The sequence below is a fragment of the Alligator mississippiensis genome, chromosome 9 (assembly GCF_030867095.1).
Source record: "Alligator mississippiensis isolate rAllMis1 chromosome 9, rAllMis1, whole genome shotgun sequence".
Taxonomy (NCBI): domain Eukaryota; kingdom Metazoa; phylum Chordata; order Crocodylia; family Alligatoridae; genus Alligator; species Alligator mississippiensis.
The window spans coordinates 73,039,374-73,058,460 of NC_081832.1; the positions used below are offsets into that span (position 1 = coordinate 73,039,374).

Here is a 19,087-nt window from a genome sequence, read left to right on the forward strand (position 1 = left end):
CTTGTACTCTTTAAAAATGGGTTGTTTCAAATCAAAGCAGGTTGTTATGACCATCTGACACAGCCAAAAGTAAAGTCCTTATAAAAGCTCCGACTGACAAGAGAGAGCAGAGCCGGTGGAAGGGGTTTTCCAGCTAAACTCAAGGAGTTAGGTTAATTGCTCCATCCTGTTCTTTGCCAGACTTATCAAATGAGGTAGGAAATTTTGCATTTTGCTTTTCCAGTAAGTTGGAGTGGCCTCTCTTTCAGGTGCTGTTTTGTTCAAATCTGTTGGTTCCAGCTGGTATGACTTTTACATGCTGCTTTGTGGTACGTGCTATTTCTCAAATGCAGGCAAAGTGGACCATTTGCATCTTGTGCAAGATGCTGTCTGGAATCCCAAACCCAAAGAAGTCTTTCACTGGAGACCCAAAAGTCATTGTTATATGTGTTTTTAGATACCAAAGGATGCAGCTGGGAGCTCATTTCAGTTTTCAGAAGCATCAATCCTTGAGGTGTCTAAAAATCCCTGAAAAATCTGGTCCCTTCATAGTAATCTTTAGTACAACCAGAGGGATATTTCTAGCACTCTCTCTGAGTCAAGCAAAACAGTTTGCAGACCAGGCTTCTAATAATACAGCAGCCAGTGTCATTGGGTTAAAGGCTTTAAAACTGCAGGGGAAGGTGTACAGCCACGGACGTGACTGATTCAATGGTGACCTTATAGAAACGAAAAGAAACTTAAGACTGGCAGAGCAGGAGGCTCTTCCTGGGAATGATTATTGCAAACAGTTAGCTGTGCTCTTTCTTCTCAGAACTACATTAGTGATACAGTCTCCTCTACCAGACTGGTAACTAAAAAGTGTTAAGAAATGAGCTGGTAGCTGTCAGCCATCTCTCAAGCCTTTAAATTTGCAAGCTTTATGCTTCCTGCGCACACTCCTTTCAGAGAGCATAGCATGTCTCTTCCCCTTCCCCAAAAGGCCTGTTGAGTTAGTTTGCTAGAGATGTGATCAATGTAGCTGAAGTTAAGAAGTAGTTTGCAGGCATTTGTGGGCATTAACCCACTCCTAATCACTGGTTACTGTTGTTTTTATTTATTTATTCATTCCCTTTCAGTCTAGTTCTCCTAGCCTTCCTGTTGTGGGAACTGACTGGATACAAAAGTGGTGTTCAAGAATAAACTTAATCTCCTTCACTTAAGGAAGCATTAATTGCTTGAAAAAACACTCTCATAATTTATTCCAGTCTTCCCTCAACAAACAAACTCTGTTTCTTTAAGCTATATCCTACCTTTGTGCTTCCCCACTTCTGTTTCCATCCTAGCTCTGTCCAGCGGGTTTTTGGATGTACAAAGCTGCCCTTAAATCAATGCCTTGCAGGCAAAAGTCTGTTCCTAGATCAGCACAACGCGCCCCTATTAAAGCAAGCAGGAGGCTAGCAGATCTGTCCAAGCACAGAATGTGACCTTTCACACCAACTTCTATGCTGGCAGGCGATCAAGCTACTATTTCCTTGCCTCCCCTCCATTCACAGGTAATACACTCCAGCTCTTGCTTGCAAGGGAAGAATTTTGATTCAGACTGAGAAGCATTTCCATCCCCCTAATTGCTTTCATCAGAAGGAATTTAAATATATTAGCACTCAATGAACACCTGTTATGGAGAACTTGTTCACCAAGTGGTGGGATGGTATTCAAAAGGAGCTTCAGGTGTGGATTGGTTGTTGTGCCTTTTACATTAGCCACTGGAAATCAAAAAAGAAAGAGAGCTAGGGAAAAATGTGAAGTATTTTACATTGCTGCCCCCCATAGAAATCAATCCAATTCAACTTCCTTAGCATGACAAGCTATTCAAGTGTTGCCCAAGTGTAAATAAAGGAGACTGAGTAATCGGTTCGCAGACAAAAGGAGTAAAATTGAGTCAGGACTGGGCAAACTACTGTGAGGGCTGACAACATGCATCCATTTCTCTCGGCACTGCCTGCTCCTGATGTGATGAAGTTCCCTAGTTAAATCCCACAGTGCTCCTGCCTGTGTCCTTCTATTTCAGCTACCAATCCTGACAACTCTTAAGCATGGGCTTAATTTTACTCTCATGAGGAATCACATTGACTTCAAAAGGAATATTAAAGCTAAGCTTGGGAATAAGTGTTTCCTGAGTCAGGGCCTAGATGCTTCATAGCAGGTTATAGGCAGACAAGGTTCTTTGGGTAAATCTGGTATCTTTTATTAGACCCACTAAAATAGTTGGAAAAAAAGTTCTTCTTTGCAAGCTTTTGGGTACAAACGCCCTTCTTCAGGCAGAGGGAGAGTCTTGGGTTATATGCACCCATGCAGAATTATGTACCATCATGGAACTTGATGCAAGGCCAAAGCTTTCTAGGTGCTAACAAATTGTTTTTGAGCGAGACCTGCATCTTGTATGGCACGTAATGACTAGTAGGTTTACCTATTAATCACTGGCAGAAAACCACTCACTTGAGGTTGGCGTTTGGCTGGCTCAGAGCAAGCTGTCTAATTGATAGGACAGAGATTCTTTAAATTGGACCATGATCTCAAGTGGGGACAAGAGATTCTCACATATTATCTCTTCCATTGGCCTCTGAGGTTGTGATGGGCCCAAGGCCTTCTCAATACTGAAGCCTTACGCATTTTCTCCACCTAGCATTGCTGCAGGTAAAGGAGGGAGGTAATACTGCAGGAAGTGCTTGTGTGGACCAGACAAGGGTATCTTCTTGTCCCTCTACAATATAATTAAAATCCTCTGTGTATAGGGTTAGCCCGTGGAACAATTAAAAAAGCCTGCAGCGGAAGCTGGGAGTGGGGCAGGCAGAAAGAACTGAAAGGGCTGTCCAAAAACAGCGCAGAGGTGGTCTGTGCATCTCTGAGGCAGCAAAAATGACTTGTTTGGCTCACAGGAGCGTTGTGGTGAATGCTGGCTGGGCAAAGCAGATGTGAAATGCTAGACAAGTGCTTGGTATTATTGAACAGAAATCTCTTTCACACCTCAAGTGGCAGAAAGAGTTTCCAGGAGCTGGAGAAACTGGCCCACCCCCTCCTCCGCCTAGGTATGTGCTGGGCTTTTCAAGTTGTGCTTGCAACAATCCATGTCTAGGCACTTTAAAAGCTGAATGGTAAGGCGGGCAGAAGGGTGCATGCTATGTACTGGAACAAAGGAGTGCTGTGACTGGATTTGCTAGGGCTCCAGTTTCAGTCCCGCCACAGACTTGCTTCTTGCACCTATTTCAGAATCAAAGTCCTCCAAGTTGGGGGTGCCTGCTTGGCAAAAAGCAGCTGCTTAAATACAAGCAAGAACTTAGTTTTTACTCCCAATGCAACATCTCTAGGTACCTGTGAACCTCGCATCACCTTGGTATCCAGCTGTGCCTGTGTCCATTCCCAAAACTGACCACCCATGACCACAGAAAGAGGTCAGGGGACTGCACTGGGAGGGGGGCTGTGCCATCTCATCCCTTTTTAAATTTGATGTTGCAGGTTGAGATCCATTGATCCCCAAAAGTTAGAGACCCATTGCCCCAAGGCTGTGACATGCACTCCATTGGCACCCCTCCTTCCTCAGCAGTAGGAAGCACTTCTGTTTTATTCATGTGAACCTGAGTGGTGTAAAGCTTGATTGGGCTGCTCTTGAAATCTCTGAACGTCTTAGCATGGACCTCCAAAGGGGCAGGTGGGCGGAGGGAAGAATTGCCTCTATATTCACTATGCCAACCCTCTACGTTTCCCCTTTCTCCCATTGAGACATACAAAGCAAATGGCTACATAGATCTACTCGCCTATGACTGCACCATGCAGTAAGCATCATAGATTTTCAGACAGCAAATGGCCACTTGCAATAAAGAGTTGGAAAAACCAGGGCTGCTTCCTCTCAATCATACCCTATTGCAAGTGGCTGCATTTGAGGTTGAGGACTTTTATTCTGATACACTTCCATAGGTAGGTGGACAAGCAAGTACATCAGATGTCATTATTTGGCAGCAGATAAAAGTGAGTGGTCTTATAATATTAAGCGGAGTGCTACTATGATTATAGCCTGTGTCCGTGAATGACTATCCCTTCCCCAAAATACCGGTTAAAGCCCAGGTGACAGCTTTTAGTGCTTTTAGGTAAGACTTCTTTTATTTTCTCCTTTTACTTTTTTTAGTTTGAATAACTGGTTAGTGATCTGGAGGCGGGGATGAGAATAGCATATTGCTGTGAAACCTCATGCTTTAAAGTCCCACTCAGCCAAATAGTTCACATAAAGAGGGGGCAATTATCAAAAAAGGATAATAATTTTAGAATTTAAATCTTGCCTTTGACTCTTCTAAAAAGCTGGGGGAGGCAGGTTATTGTTTGGGAAGCAAATGCAACAGATAACTCTTCCTGGAAGAGAAAGGAGTGATCCATGAGGTCCGAGACAGCCACTTGTCTCTACGGTCATGCTCCCTAAACCCCTTTTGTAAATGGATATAGATATTTAAATTGCTGTTTCTAAAAGTTACCCAAAACCAAGGACTCAAGCGTTTGAATGGGTGAATGAATGAGAAAGTAGCTTGGATGTGATCCACAAATCTAATTTTTTAGTTTCACATTCCAAACATCTTTGTAAGGGGGAAGTTGGGGACTTTTTGCTAGAAAACAGCTGTTTACTTAAGGTTAACTTGCAACTATCCCCACAGCAGTAGGAAATGGAAGCTCTAAATCTTCTATAAAACAGAAGAGATCTTAATTTGATCTCTCCCAGGGGAATGTATGACCTCATGGAACCCTTCTTTGGGGTCTCCTATGAAAGGAATACAATATTCGATGTATATATAGAAGCAAAACAGCTGATCTCAGTGGGACAAGATTGCAATTTTTTCCAGCACATGTAACTGTGTAGATTTATAGGTCTCTGCTTAGAGGTTTTTACAACTTGTAATTTGCTCAGTTCACTGCTGGGAAGCTTCCCATCTGTTGCACAGAGGAGGGAAGTTTTGATTGAGATATCTACCTTATGGATAGGATGTAATCTAGCACCTTTCTTCAAGATGCTTTATTTGTCCTGCTGTATTTTACAGCAGTACTTTAATTAGCCATATTTTCTGGTTTAGCCTGCGCATTATCTGGCAAGAGACATACATCCTTCACTCTAGCCCTGCTTCCAATTACCATTTATTCAGGGCAACTTTGTCCCTAGTGCTCTTGATTGACAAATCTCTGCAAACTACTTCAATGGGGTGAATGGTTTCTCGTCACTAAACTTCATATCTGTGCACCTAATCTCAGTTGGTCACAAAACTTTTGTGCTCAGATGGTTCCTTCCCCTCTCGCCCACCCCTCCATCCTATATCCACAAATCAGCAGTACACAAAGCATGGAAAACCCAGTATGGTAATTATGTGTGCAAAAGAATACTAAAATAATATCGTACCCCATGTGCATTCATACAATGAAAACTGTTGTTGAAAAGTCTTAATATAGTATGGGAGGTTTTCTTGTTTTTTGTAAAATTACTAGCCTGAGATGGAAACTGAAGCAAATTCATGCTTCCCTAGCTATATGACAAAATTTAATGGTTTTTTTTTTTTTTTTTTTTTGCTATGAGATTCATGTTCTGTGGCACAATAGGGAAAATATGTTAAATTTTATGGGTGCAAGGTTACAATATCCATAGGCCCTTATGATGGCTGCATGGCAGCTCATGCTTGTGCAGTTATTTCAGGCTGCTTGCAGATTCAGGCCAGAAAAGCGCCATTAGTTCATGGCTATTGCTACAACCTTCATTTTATGCTGGAACTTGCTTTGCTGTTTTAGATGAAACTGTGGTACTGCTTATGATAATGGGAGTACTACTTGATCTTGTAACTAAAGAGAGTTGTTAGCACAGATCTGCAATAGAAATTGCAGACCTGACTTGTCGCTTTTATGGGACTGCATGTGGGATCTTAAAAATCCTGATGCTCTCACAGCAAAATGACTGCTTGCTACACAGTGCTTGCTAGTCAAATTGTGACGTGCAACTTTTATCTGTGTTATCTTCCTAAAGGGATAATCCACCATCGAGGCAAGGGTTCCACTCTACCCAGGAACCCACCCACGAAAGTCTTTGTGGCCTATCATCTAACTTACCAGCCACCACCCCAAAGCCCATTCTCACCTACAAACGCTCAGGACTATCTCAAACCCTCCCCCATGAGTGTCCATAATCTCCCATCAGTTTCCTCTATGTACCAACCAACAATGTTTAACTACGAGCGTCCAAAACATTTTCTCCAGTCTAAGAGTATGTACCAAGGGAAACAGCAGCCTCCAGGACCTGAGACTTCTACATCGCCGAGCAGACCAATCAAACAGTCCTCTATTCTCATACAGCCTCATAACCCTAGCGGGCAGAAGTTTGCCTCCTCTCCGTCGCTGAGTTCTTCCTTCTCTCTGTCCTCGCCTTCCTATAGCGCCCCTAAGGAATCTGCACAATCTCCTGCTAGCTCATCATCCGGGCAAAGGCTTTCGACCATGCATAACCAGTCCCCTGCAGCATTCCTTTGCTCCGTGTTGCCCTCGCAGTCTGTTCATAATAGCCAAGCTCCTCCTCCTACAGAACCCAAGTAAGTATGTGCACCCACTGACTTCCCCTTGCTTTGAATCTGTGTTTGACTGGCCACTGCAAGTAGTCCAGGTTTAGGGTGAAATCCTGATCTCAGTAATGCCAAAAGAAGATTCAGTTGATTTCAATCTGCCATTGAGGGCAGAATTCCCCACTTCTTGCTTTCCCTGGGCAAACATTTGTCCACGATGCACAAGTGGGAGAGGGACTTCTTAGTTAGAAATTAACTTCACATACCTCTCCAATGCGTGGTCATTCATTGGAGCATGATGAGCTGTTGTCTCTAGTGTGGTGGAAATCATTTGCATTAGCATATTCGGGGCAGGGGATAGGTACTTTGCTTTAGTATTGAGTCCTGCAATTCTAACTTGACTACTTCTGGACAAAAGGATGGCACCACCTGCAATAGCCTTCATGTCTCATAATAAAGTCCTGAAAGAGGTGATCCCTCCTTGTCCTAGACTTATGTATATAGCCAGACACTAAGAAACTGATGCGCCAGCATTTTCTGGAGTCTCAGGGCAGGGACTGATAGGTGTCAAGTGATTAAGATACTTTGAAAGCTTTACCCCTTCAGACCAAGGACAAAATTCTTCTCCCTGGGACATGTATTATCTTGATGGCTTTTGGGGTGCGATCCAACTCCCTGTCAAGGTCTTTGGAAGGACTCCCAGTAACCTCAACGGGAGTTCAATCTGGCCTTGTTCTATATCTTGTGTTACTGCCAACGCTGCTGGGCGTTGATATGGAAGTAAGGGAAGCATGTTCAGTAGAGACTGTATCGTGGAAGATGAGGAGAATGTGTCTTTCATCTTGGTTACAAATGGAGGTTCAGTCTTTGTATTCTCAAACTCGGGACAGTAGCTGTGTTTCAACAAAGCTGCCAGTGCGATTGACTAGCAATAGGAAGGTGATGTTAGCAAGGACAGTTGTCATTTTGACCAGCTCCATCTTTCCACAGGGAACTACCACTTTTGTGTGTGACCTATAAATGCCACTAGGACAACCACCATTTATACAGTAGGGTAGTGCACAGCTTTTCGTCTAAGGGCTTCCTAAATACCAAACTAACCTTAACACATACCATTGCCGGTGAAGCCAGGGAGCATTATTATCCTAAGAATTTTGCAGATGGACAAACTGAGCCACTTGCCCAAGGCTATGCAGTGATGGGAGAAGCAAAGCAAAGCTCCACTTCCCCTGCTCCAGTGAGCAGAAAGGACCCAGTCACTGGCGGGAAAAACCATAAACAACCAGTTGCTTCTTGCTCTTTACAGAACAAATAGTGTAGGGAGTGACTTAAAGGCATGTCCAAAACGATAAGATTTGCTTAATATGCACACAACATCTGAGGCCTTGCCACACAGACTGCTGCTTTGGTCAGGTTCTGTCAGCATTTAACCCGTACAGCTGGTGAGTTCACCATGTATTTCAAGGGGTACCGTCCCCTTGCAATACATTTCACCAGGAAGAAAGAGGCAGCAGCATTGTTGGCTAACTCCATCTAAACCACCCCAATGCTTAGCCATCCATGCTCGTGGGGGCATCTTTACAGAGTTGTCATTTAAATGTTTGCTTAACCCACCTGAACAAGGGTTTGGCCTATAAAAGGCACAGCTTCATCTGGACAGACTCTGTTCCAAACCCAAAGTATATAATTGCAATGTCCCAAGAACTCAAATGAGGGGCACGGGTGTCTATACCTAAGGTTTCTTAGCCAAATCCTATGTACTGCTAAATGAAGTATACAACTTGGGTATTTCAGCCCTCTCCTGCAGCTACATGATATCTGGGAATTGAACTGGCTAGGTCCTATGACAAGAAGGCCCTAGCTCTTAAAAGACTAAGAGGGGAACAATGTGACAAGCAGTGTTCATTTGGTGTCTTCACACTTTCCTGGAGATGGCATCAAGAGTTTGTATAGCCTCCATGACTGGGACCAGTGAGAAACTAGGATGGGAACAACTGTTTCATCCTTTAGCTAGAGGTGGGAGGGACAGAGGGTGTGGCTGGATAAACCCTGGAAGCCCAAAGATTTATGGGTTCCTTTTCTTCCTACCCTTCTCATCCCCCTAGCTGTCAAGGAAAAGCCAGAGAGACCTATGCAGGGTCTCTGCTCTCCTCACAAATAAGTTCATTTATAACTTTTGGGCTCTTTGGGAGGCAGAGGAGAACGGAGAATTCTCCAACTCGGGGCCCCAGCATAATTATTTGAGACGGCAGAGCACCAGCCCCTTGAAGTCGCCCTCTCCCCCCAGTTTTGGGGAGTGGCGAGTACGCAGAACCAGGATTCCCTCTCTTCTGCACGGCCTGTTTCTGCTTTTACGTGGGTGGGAAGTCCCCTGTATTGCTCCATTTCTAAACCTGGCAGAGCTGATAACCAGCTCTTGTCCTACACTATATGGAGTACGACCCTTGGTTACACTGGAAAAGTGCCGAGTAGGGGTGTGGGGCACACAGTGCATATGGAGGGCAAGAGGACTTGGATGTCTCGGCCAGACTTCAGTATTAACCTACCAGCTTCAGGGAAGCAATTCATGCCAGAAATCTTTCTGCCGACAGGCCTCACTTCCTGCTCACGGAGTAGTACTACCACAGAGGTTACATTTTCTGTGTGCACCACTCGTGCCACTGGTTGCCTCAGACTAGAGCGAGCCCTATTTCCCAAAAATATTTGTCTTGTAATTACAGCGTGTTTGAGCAGACTCAGTTAATCAAGTCTGCTGGAGCGTGGTAATTACCACGCTCCAGCAGACGCCAGCATCGCATGCAACAGCATCCCCACGCTGAAAAATGGTGACTGGGCACCTTAACTAAAGCTCATTCAGCAACCTTTAAAGTGCCCTTGCTGCCATTTTTCAGCGCAAGGACACTAATGCACGTGATGCTCCGGGTGTATTAATTAGAGCAGCTCTCAGAGCCACTCTAACTAAAGCACCCCTCCTTCCCAGAGCACATGTATAAATTCCCTAAATGCCAACCATTGTCCATAAGGACGCATCCTGTTCTAGGCACTCTACAAGCTGATCTGTTAGTGGGCTCAAACAGAAGCATGAAGTGTGTATACATTCTCAAATGGGATTTTTCACAGCTCTAATGACTAGCTGGGCTGACTCTTTCTTTTGTTTCTTGCCTGAGTAGTTACCCAAAGCCAATGTATCACAAACAAGCTAGCACAAAGTCAGTGCAGAAGACCTCAGACCAAGAGATACAAGGAACAAAAGAGGCCCTCATTCAGGACTTGGAAAGGAAGCTGCGCTGCAAAGACAGCCTTCTGCAGAATGGCAACCAGGTAAGAACATGCTGGAACCAAGGATCTCTTTGTTTAGATTCTCCTCCATAGATTCCAACCAGTTCAGAGGTGCTAGAGCATTTCTGCTCTTGGGAGTTGTTAGACCCATGGAAAACACAAATGAAAATGCCCCCAGTAACCCTAAAAGGGCACGAGGATAGACTACTGCCTAGAATCTTATTCGATTCCCTTAACCTCGAGGTGATCCCATTTATTCAAGCCACTTGGGCAGATTGCATTCATTATAATGAGTGCAGAGTCTACCCTCCCTGATAAGCATGGGGAGAGAATACGGTAATCGCTTGTTCAGGATCCAGTAACTCATAGATTTGGGGTTGGTAGGTTTTTAAAATCTGGTTGCTTCATTTAAAACATACTACACTTCTTTGCGTACCAGATGAGACGGGTCTTGGCCCCTGCATGCATCTGTAGGGAGAACTGCTCTCTGCGAGCAAGCCATACAGACGCACAAGCCTACACAGAGGGGCTGGCAGGACATGGAGTGCTCATAGCATTACCCCTATGGCTATTTTGGGTTGCAGATCTGTCCGTAGACAGCTATTGTGAGATGGCTGCAGTGTGGCATCTGTGCCAGTCCAGACATCCGTGTAAGCTGGCTGCTGAAGCAGGCAGCTCTGGGAGGTACCAAGGTCACCTGAAAGCCACTCTATGCCCTCCTCTGTCATCCCACTTCCCAGCCAGGCTGAGCCTTCCAGGTTGCCCTGGTAGGAGGTGCAAACGAGCGCTAATCTTTTCTATCAATTAGAAAGCATGAATTCAGGAATCTGATCCCTTTCAGTGGTAGAATTGTTGCTACCAGCCTAGACATGGACCTAACTGAGAATTTAAGAGCCTGCCAAGGGTTTAGGCAACTAAGTTTATTCAGCCATTACTGCAGTGGTATAGTTGACCAAGCCCCAGGGGAACACGACTTAGAACAGTGCCAGTTTGCAGGGTTTATCCTGGTTTCTAAATGCAATGGCTTCAGTACAGGCATCATGACTCAATAGTGAATAAAAACCAACTGCCATCAATACTAGAAACAGGTCTTCAAATACCTGAAGGGTCATCATGAAGAGGATAGAAATAGACTTTTCTCTGTGGCTGTAGGGGACAGGACTAGATTCAAGCTGCAGCAGGGGAAGTTTAGGTTGGAGATTAGGAGGAACCTTGCCCATGAGGGTGGCCAGGCACTGGAACAGGCTACCTAGAGAAGTTGTGGAAGCTCCATCCTTGGAAACTTTCAAGAGCAGCCTGGGATGAGTTTGTTGGGAATGATCCTGCCTTGAGCAGGGGGCCGGGATGACCTCATGAGGTCCCTTCCAGCCCTACATTCCTATGACCCTATGAAAGAAGGGGGAATTGCTGCTCAAGTCACTTTCTTGGCTCAAACTCTTTACAGAGAGCATCTAATTGAGCCCCACAGTGCTTGGTATCAGATTGCAAAAAGAAACAAAAGAATTGTCTAAAGAAAACTCTGCAGCCAGGTAAGTTTGAAATGACAGGCTGGAAGTTAATATCAAAGGAAGCGTTTCCTGTAGGAAGTTGGCTCACATTTGAGACCTGGTACAGCTTCAGTAGGGCCAAAACTTAGCTTTCCATGTCCAATTAACCCAATTCTGGAAACTGGTTTGTGCTAGGAAGAAGCAGGCAAGCTCTGAGAGCCGTCGGTGTGTACTGTGGAAATGGTCTTACTGCTTTGAGGCTTGGTAAATACACAAAAAGGTTAACCACTTGGTCCAATTAAGTCGGAGACGGGTTCTCCCTCTCAGGAGTTTATTATAGCCTGGCATATTGTAGGTGGTGGGTAAAAATGGACCCAATGTGTCATTATCAGAAGCGTCGCAAAACTTTTATCAGATCCAATCAAAGTTGCCTAACTTGACACCGGCAAACTAATTAACTCTCTAAAGACTTCTGATCTGGAGGGAGGGGGGAAGTCTTCTAACAAAATTCAGACCAAATTCTGTACTCCAGTACAGATTGGAACTAGCTGTTAGGTGTAGACAACCCGAGTCCAATGAATTTGACTACTTTTGCTCATGTGAACATGGAGTGTTTGAAGGTGCTGGGACTGCATGTGTGAGAGAACACCAGGCACGTGCTTGTTAGGATGTGTGGATTTTCTAGCACCAAGTGGCTAGTTTCTGAGGAAGATCCACAGCTGATGGAGTTGGAAAGCCCTCCTAGCGCTGATGTACAGGACCCCAGGGAGCTCATTCCAAATTCCCCAATAATGCTGTCATAGTTGCCCATAACTAATCCCTGCACAGGAAGAATGGAAAGCCAACGACTGTCTAAGCTTTTATGCATTTCAATGCTGTATAAATGAGGATCAAGCTCAGATGATGCCAGGACATCAAGCCCTGTTGAGCAGCCCAGGTTTGCCCATGCACTCAATCCAACAGCACCTTGAATCTATGGCATATTAATACTGCTGAGTGACGCAGCTGCTGAAACGCCAGTAAAAAGGCCATTCACCATGACAAGCCTTGCTTTCTATCCTGCTTTAAAGAGGTTAACCTATGAAGAAAGAATGGCTCGCAGGCTGCTTGGACCAGAAAACGCTGCATCTGTGTTTGACGTGCAAAATGAGGAAAACGTGCAGAACTCGCAGGTAACTGCAATCTGTCCATAGGGCAGACCGTTGTCGGTGTTCATTTAAGGGTTTGATCACACTGGGGTGGGGAGCTGTACATTTTCAGGAGGTGCAAATAAGAGAAACTAAGACTTGCAATAACAATAGACTTCTGTATAGCCTCGTACATGGGAAGAGTTCAGCATGCTAATTACACCTTGCAACATCCCTTGTTAGATACCTATCTGTAGGAATGAAGTCTCTGGGGAGGAACACAATAGCTATTTCGCAGCACTCGGCAGCCTCCTGCAGTGTAGGACAGGCAGAAGGAATTAATGCAATAACCTATTTGAAGAGCAGGGGAGCACAAGTAGGCAGTATGTAACAGCTCAGCTTAAACTTGACCAGGACTAAAACAAATTAACATACTTGTGTGTGCTGACTACAAGCAGGAAGGACTTTGTGGTTTGGGGAGTGTTGTGTGGTAGGCTTCAGTTTAATTGTGTGCAAGCCGGTTTCTCTCACCCGTCTGAATAACGCCAGACCTAAAGAAAGGAGCATCGCAGAAGCATGTTAGAGATGCCTCTCTGAGCTGACATTGATCGCCTTGAGACCAGCTTTGGCTAACAGGAGTCTGGGGAGCACTTTCCCAAGAGTAGGAGTGTTGCATTGGCAATATTGTTCATACTTTCACCGTTCTGTGTATGCTCCCATTGACCCATCCAACTGCCAGGGTTTTTTGGCTAGTCAGACTATTAGGATTATTTTTGGAAACTTCAGCTCTAGCGCATCACCTTTTAAAATGGATGTTAGTGTTGCTAGATGCTGCATTTCTAACATGGGGGTGTAGAGAGAATAACCTCAGAAGGGATCTGCCATTAGCCAAATCCAGCAGAACATAGAAGCATGCAGTAGCCCGCTATAGTAGATAGACTACACATGTGGGTACATAGTTAAACGCATGCTAGTGAGAAAAGAGAAGCAAGCAAACTCAAGCTTATTTGTCTGAATGTTGCTGTCATGGATCCTGTAACACCTCAGGACTTTCTGTACTTGATATAACTGGCTCCATTGCTAAAGTGGTAGAAATGCTCTGACTTGCTGACATTAAAACACAATTATCTGCTCTTCAGATCTCTATAGAAGTTCTTGTTGGAAAACCATCCTGGGTACTTGAATAGATCTAATAACTTGATTGTGGAGTTATCAGCAAGCTTAGCTAGTGCTGTGATCTAGTAGGGAAAATATTTTCCAGCTCAACATGTGTTCGTTGCTCTTGGTACCATTTCTAAGTGGGCACAACAGTGTTCCTGCCAGCTCTGTATAAAAGTGACTTCACTTCTATTCCTGCTTTACAGAAGGACACATTGTACCTAGGCTCTCATTTCACATATTCCAGCAAGACTATTTCCCCGCTAACAAAGGTTATATGTTCGCCAAGAAAGATCTGCAACCAAAGGGAATGGCCATACCATTCACCTGTGCTGCTGGACTGAAAGCTGCTCTAAACTATTTAAACTATTACTGTTTTTAGTTACTAGGGTTGGGAAAAAAAAGTCTGGAATGAAGTGTGAGAAAATATTTGCTTACAATGTCGATCTAGTATTTTATTAGAAAGGCATCTGTGGAATCTGCCATTGGTGTGTTTGAAAAGCAAACTGCTCATTTAAAATCTTTACCGAGAGATTGAATTGAGAACTTTGTTAGTGCATATTAACTGACTCTTTGCCTTTATTCTTCAAAGCAGCAGACTACAGAGAACACAAGGTTACAGGTTCCTTCAGGACAAATAAGGTAAATCTTTAAATCTATACCCAGCCAATCTTGTGAGACGGACATTCAATATTCCTGTGTGTCCAGAGTCTTAGTCTAAAATGTGTATGATGTGGCTACTATATTGGGTATTCTACTTTTATACTAAAAAATGAACTCAAACTTCATAGTTCATAGGGTAATTGGTAACTTTTTTCAACCAATTATTGAGAACCTTTTAAAGAGGCAGGGATTGTTGGGGTGGAAGCTTGTGACCCATATACTATAGTTAAAAATACCCTGAGAATTGATAGTTCCTCATCTCTTTCCAAGCAAGGTTCAGTGAGGTAAGGAATAACCACAAGGCATGGTATATGATAAGCATCTGTGGGCCATGCCTCAAAGGCTTTGGGATCTAAGCTCAAAAATAGGAGCTTTACAACTGCTGGTGATGCTATTCCATGCAGTCAGAGGCAGATAACAGGATGCTTTATCCCAATTTGACAGATTTAAAAAGCTTAAGGGATGGGAGCGACATAGCTATTAGCCTGTCTTAATTCTAACCTCTTGAGTTGAGTAGGTGTCATGTACAGCCATGTAGCAACCTTGCCGAAACTAACTGTAAGCGTGCACTCTACAGGAGCAGACCCTCTTCCAGAGGGGAAGAGCAAGGACAGGGCTCGATCCAGGAGAAGTTCTTTCAGCCACGTTTTACGCAAGTGCCAGAAGATGTAACCATTGAAGAAGGACGCTTCTGCAGGCTGGACTTCAAAGTAATGCTGCTACTTGTGCAGTCCTCTCCATACAACTACAACACTTGGTTTCCCCTTGGCACCTACTACAAACTAGGCACGATAGAGACGTTTGAGCTACAGTAGCTCCATCCCAGTGACCTGAAGCACTGTCTCTCTACCACTACTGGCTTTGCAAGTACAGAATCCTTCTTGGACAATCTTGCGAGCCAGCACCAAGCAGGGCTGGGAAGGGGAGTGGCAAAAAAGCACCAGGGAAAGAAATTTAGCAAGCTCCACAGCTTTTAGCCCTGGGAAACTTCAAATTAAATTGGCTGTAGCCACTGCATCCCTGTCAGGATACAGCAGTTAGGAGCTAGGGACAAGCCTGCTCTATAAATCTGAAATGTCCTCCTGGAAGAGGGCTCTGCAAAACATGCTGGCATGGGCATGTATTAGGGCCCCAATTCAACAAAGCACTGAGGCAAGGTCTTAAATGCTTGTCTTCTGTGAGGAGGGATGACCACTGAGCACATAAGCACCTGGTTACAACCTGCTGAATTGGGACCTAGATGCCTGCCACGTTAAGGCCATTTAATAAACTCTACTTTAATATGCTAAGTGATAGCTAAACTAAATGGACAGGGCCCTTGCTTCCAAAAAAGAGCTATTAAAAATAGTTCTTTCCAACCATTAAAACACAGGATGAAACTCTGTGAGAGCTATACTCCTAACACATGTACCTTGTGATAAAAAAGAAGCTAGCTCTTGTTATTTAAGCCCTTTTTTAATACAAATGACCTTCTTTTTTTTTTTCTGAAGTGTTTTTTAGCTTTGCACTTAGAGAATCAAATGCCTCTCCTTGTCTTAATGCCATTTCTACCATACTGAAGTGATAAAACCTATAACTCTTTTAGGAGAAAGTAATTTGTCATACCACTTCAACAGGCTGCTGCATTTTGTAGTCTAGAATGAGTGAACTCCATTACAGATCTATATTGGTATTAAAAAAAAAAAATTTTAAAAAAATTTACAAATGTGGTTTTTATAAAATGGTGGGCTTGCCCACAACTGATCCCACTGAGTTAAACTGCACAGGACACGGGTAATGTGTCCTGTGAAATTTTACAGTTAGGGTGGCCAAAATCTGGAACCAACTTCCCAGGGAGGTGGTCCTCGCCCCTACCTTGGGCATATTCAAGAGGAGGTTGGATGATCACCTGTCTGGGGTCTTGTGAACCCAGCATTCATTCTGCCTGTGGCAGGGGGTCAGGCTAGATGATCTGTTCAGACCCCTCCTGACCCTAGCTACTATGAAATGATTCAGACTTGTGAAAGCAGGGCTCCTTGTCTTGTAGCTAAAGCTCTTTGAGTCAACTAGGTTGCTCCATATGTTTTCCAGTTTACATAGGGCTGGAAATGCCACAGGTAGTTTTCCCAGTTTGGGCATTAAGCTGATCAAACCGCCCTTTAGGAAGGGATTTTTTTAAATGTAAGAACATAAATGATTGCATATCCTTAGGTCCTTCTTCCTGTTTGCTCACATCTTGTTTCTTCCCCCTTTACAGGTTAGTGGGCTACCAACTCCGGATGTGAACTGGTATTTAAATGGAAGGCTGGTTCACCCAGATGAATTTCATAAAATGATAGTATCTGAAAAGGGCTTCCACTCGTTCATTTTTGAAGTGATCAGAGCCTCTGACACAGGGACATATGAATGCGTAGCCACCAATCGTGCTGGAGAAGCTGCTTTCACAGTAAAGCTGGATGTAATTGGTAAGACATATGGCTTGGGTGACACCCTGGAGGGGAAGGAAACTTTCCAGCTGTGCATTCCTGGAAGGCCAGTGCCTTCTGCGTGCACCAAGAGCATCAGACTCAGGAAAGCTGATGCTTTCAGTGCCTGCAGGGCTTTTCTGCCTGCTTCTTGATGTCCAGGTTTAAGAACTACAACCAAGTCTTTGAACTCAGGATGGAAGGTTCTTCCCAAGTGCTCACCACCTTTCTAACCCTGCTCCTGGTGAAGGGAATGGCATTTTTGCCTCTGACTTCAAACAGGAACACTGACCAATGATGAGCATGCAGGGAAGGAAAAGGGTGCCAACCTGGATGTCTGTCATCTTGCGTTTGCAGCTAAGAATGGCAAAATTAGTGTCCTTCATAAAATACACTATGCATGCCTCCCCCCCGCCCCCAAGTGACTTCATTACTGAAAGACTGTACCTTCCCAAAGCTGCCAGAATCGTAGCTGAGGAAAGCCACCTGTCATTTTAACTCTATCTGAACTACTGGTTGTATTGCCTCTCATGTTAGCAGGGCAAGACTATTTGAGGTGGAGAACACTGCTGAAATTTAAGTCCCAACTCAAATGGCAGTTAGAGGCATATATCTCTTTCCCCAAGCTTTGAGATGCATGCACAAATTCTGGGTAGCGGTCTCTGGACACCTCTTGGGTCTTATCCAAGGCTTAATCAAGACTTTTTTATTCATGAACTGGGCAGTGACCCTCACCCCCCACCCCCCTACCTCCCATCCAAAGAAGAATATTGCTCGTTAAAATGCTGATGTCTAGGCACCTGAAGGCCAGGGTAGCAATGTACATGGCATGTACCTTCCAAACGAGGATAGGATAAATATCAGTCAGGGCAAATACCTGCCAATGTAAAACAGCTACTACCACTTTCTCTTCTCATTTAGCAAAACAGCATCAGAGACCTCCAACTTTCATCTTCAAACCACAAAGCAAAAAAGTTTATGAAGGAGATACAGCCAGATTGGAATGTCAGATCTCTGCCATCCCCACCCCACGGATTTACTGGAAAAAAAACAATGAAATGGTACAATTCAATGCAGACCGAATAAGGTATCCTCCTCATGAGTTGACCATTTGGTGTATTTAGAAATATAGCTGGTATATCTTAATGTAAATGACATGGTATCTAAAAAGACAATCTGATATCTAAAGGTTGAATGATGTGATAGCTAAAAGGTTTGACAAAGACAAGTGCAAAGTCCTACACTTAGGATGGAGGAATCCTATGCACTGCTACAGACTTGGGAACAATTGGCTAAGCAGCAGCTCTGCAGAAAAGGACCTAGGGGTGACAGTGGACAATAAGTCGGATATGAGTCAACAGTGTGCCCCAGTTGCTAAGAAGGCTAACAGCACAATGGGATGCATTAGTAGGAGCGCTGCCAGCAGATCAAGGGGAAGTAATTATTTTCCCCCTCTCTCTTCTACACTGGCGAGGCCACATCTGGAGTAGTGTCCAGTTTTAGGTCTCCCCACTATATAAAGGATGTGGACAAGTTGGAGAGAGTCCAGCGAAGGGCAACAAAAATGGTCAGGGGGTTGGGGCACATGACTTGTGAAGGGAGGCTGAAGGAACAGGGTTTATTTAGTCTGGAGAAGAGAGGACTGAGGGGGGATTGGATAGCAGTCTTTAACTACCTGCAAGGGGGTTGCAAAGTGGATGGAGCTGGATTGTTCTCAGTGGTGACAGATGACAGAACAAGGAGCAATGGGCTCAAGTTGCAGCAAAGGAGGTTTAGGTTGGATATCAGGAAAAACTCTCTCACTAGGAGGATAGTAAAGCCAGAGAGCTTGTGGAATCTCCATCCTTGGTGGCTTTTAAGGTCTGGCTCGACAAAGCCCTGGCTGGAATGATCCAGTTGGTAGTCCTGCTTTCAGCAGGGGGTTGGACTAGATGCCCTCCTGAAGTCCCTTTCAACCCTCATTTTCAGTTTTTCTAAAATGGCAACATATGCATTTGCCAGTCAGATGTGCCCTTTGTCTACTGACCAGCACTGGACATGGGTAAAGGGTCAAGCATTTGGGCTCAACTCCCTGCACTTTCATTGCTAGAATGGTTAAATAACCTCCCTGTGATCCCCTGCTCTAGCCACATGGAGCACTCGAGATGCCACACCTGCATCCAGCAACCAGGGATTCAAGGCATAACTAGTCAGATGCCCATGTCCTATGTGGGTCCTCCATGAAGGACCCCTGATCCAGACTTCAGTGCTAACAAGAAAACAAGTAATTGTTGATTCCATCTTACCCATTGCAAGTAAAACCTGTGCAACAAACTGTTTCTGAATCACAATAAGTGTTTTGGGGGCTTCTAGCCTTCACAGCTATAAGTCATTCCTTTTAAATCAACTTTCAT

General features: G+C 44.4%; 1 protein-coding gene across 6 annotated transcripts in view; it reads left to right on the forward strand.

The window, feature by feature from the left end:
• MYOT (myotilin) overlaps positions 1 to 19,087 on the forward strand; it is a 42,532-nt gene that overhangs the window by 22,254 nt on the left and 1,191 nt on the right. The window contains exons 1-8 of one of the 6 annotated variants that reach the window (XM_006277614.4): positions 3,961 to 4,103; positions 6,008 to 6,566; positions 9,707 to 9,857; positions 12,373 to 12,474; positions 14,180 to 14,229; positions 14,828 to 14,960; positions 16,487 to 16,694; positions 17,616 to 17,781. In XM_006277614.4, the coding sequence (XP_006277676.1) occupies positions 6,154 to 6,566; positions 9,707 to 9,857; positions 12,373 to 12,474; positions 14,180 to 14,229; positions 14,828 to 14,960; positions 16,487 to 16,694; positions 17,616 to 17,781 (1,223 nt within the window). In that variant the 5' untranslated portion in view covers positions 3,961 to 4,103; positions 6,008 to 6,153. Of the gene's footprint in view, positions 1 to 97; positions 195 to 3,960; positions 4,104 to 6,007; positions 6,567 to 9,706; positions 9,858 to 12,372; positions 12,475 to 14,179; positions 14,230 to 14,827; positions 14,961 to 16,486; positions 16,695 to 17,615; positions 17,782 to 19,087 lie in introns of those variants that run through there. The other 5 variants (XM_019478630.2, XM_006277618.4, XM_019478631.2 and 2 more) reach the window with 5 other exon arrangements.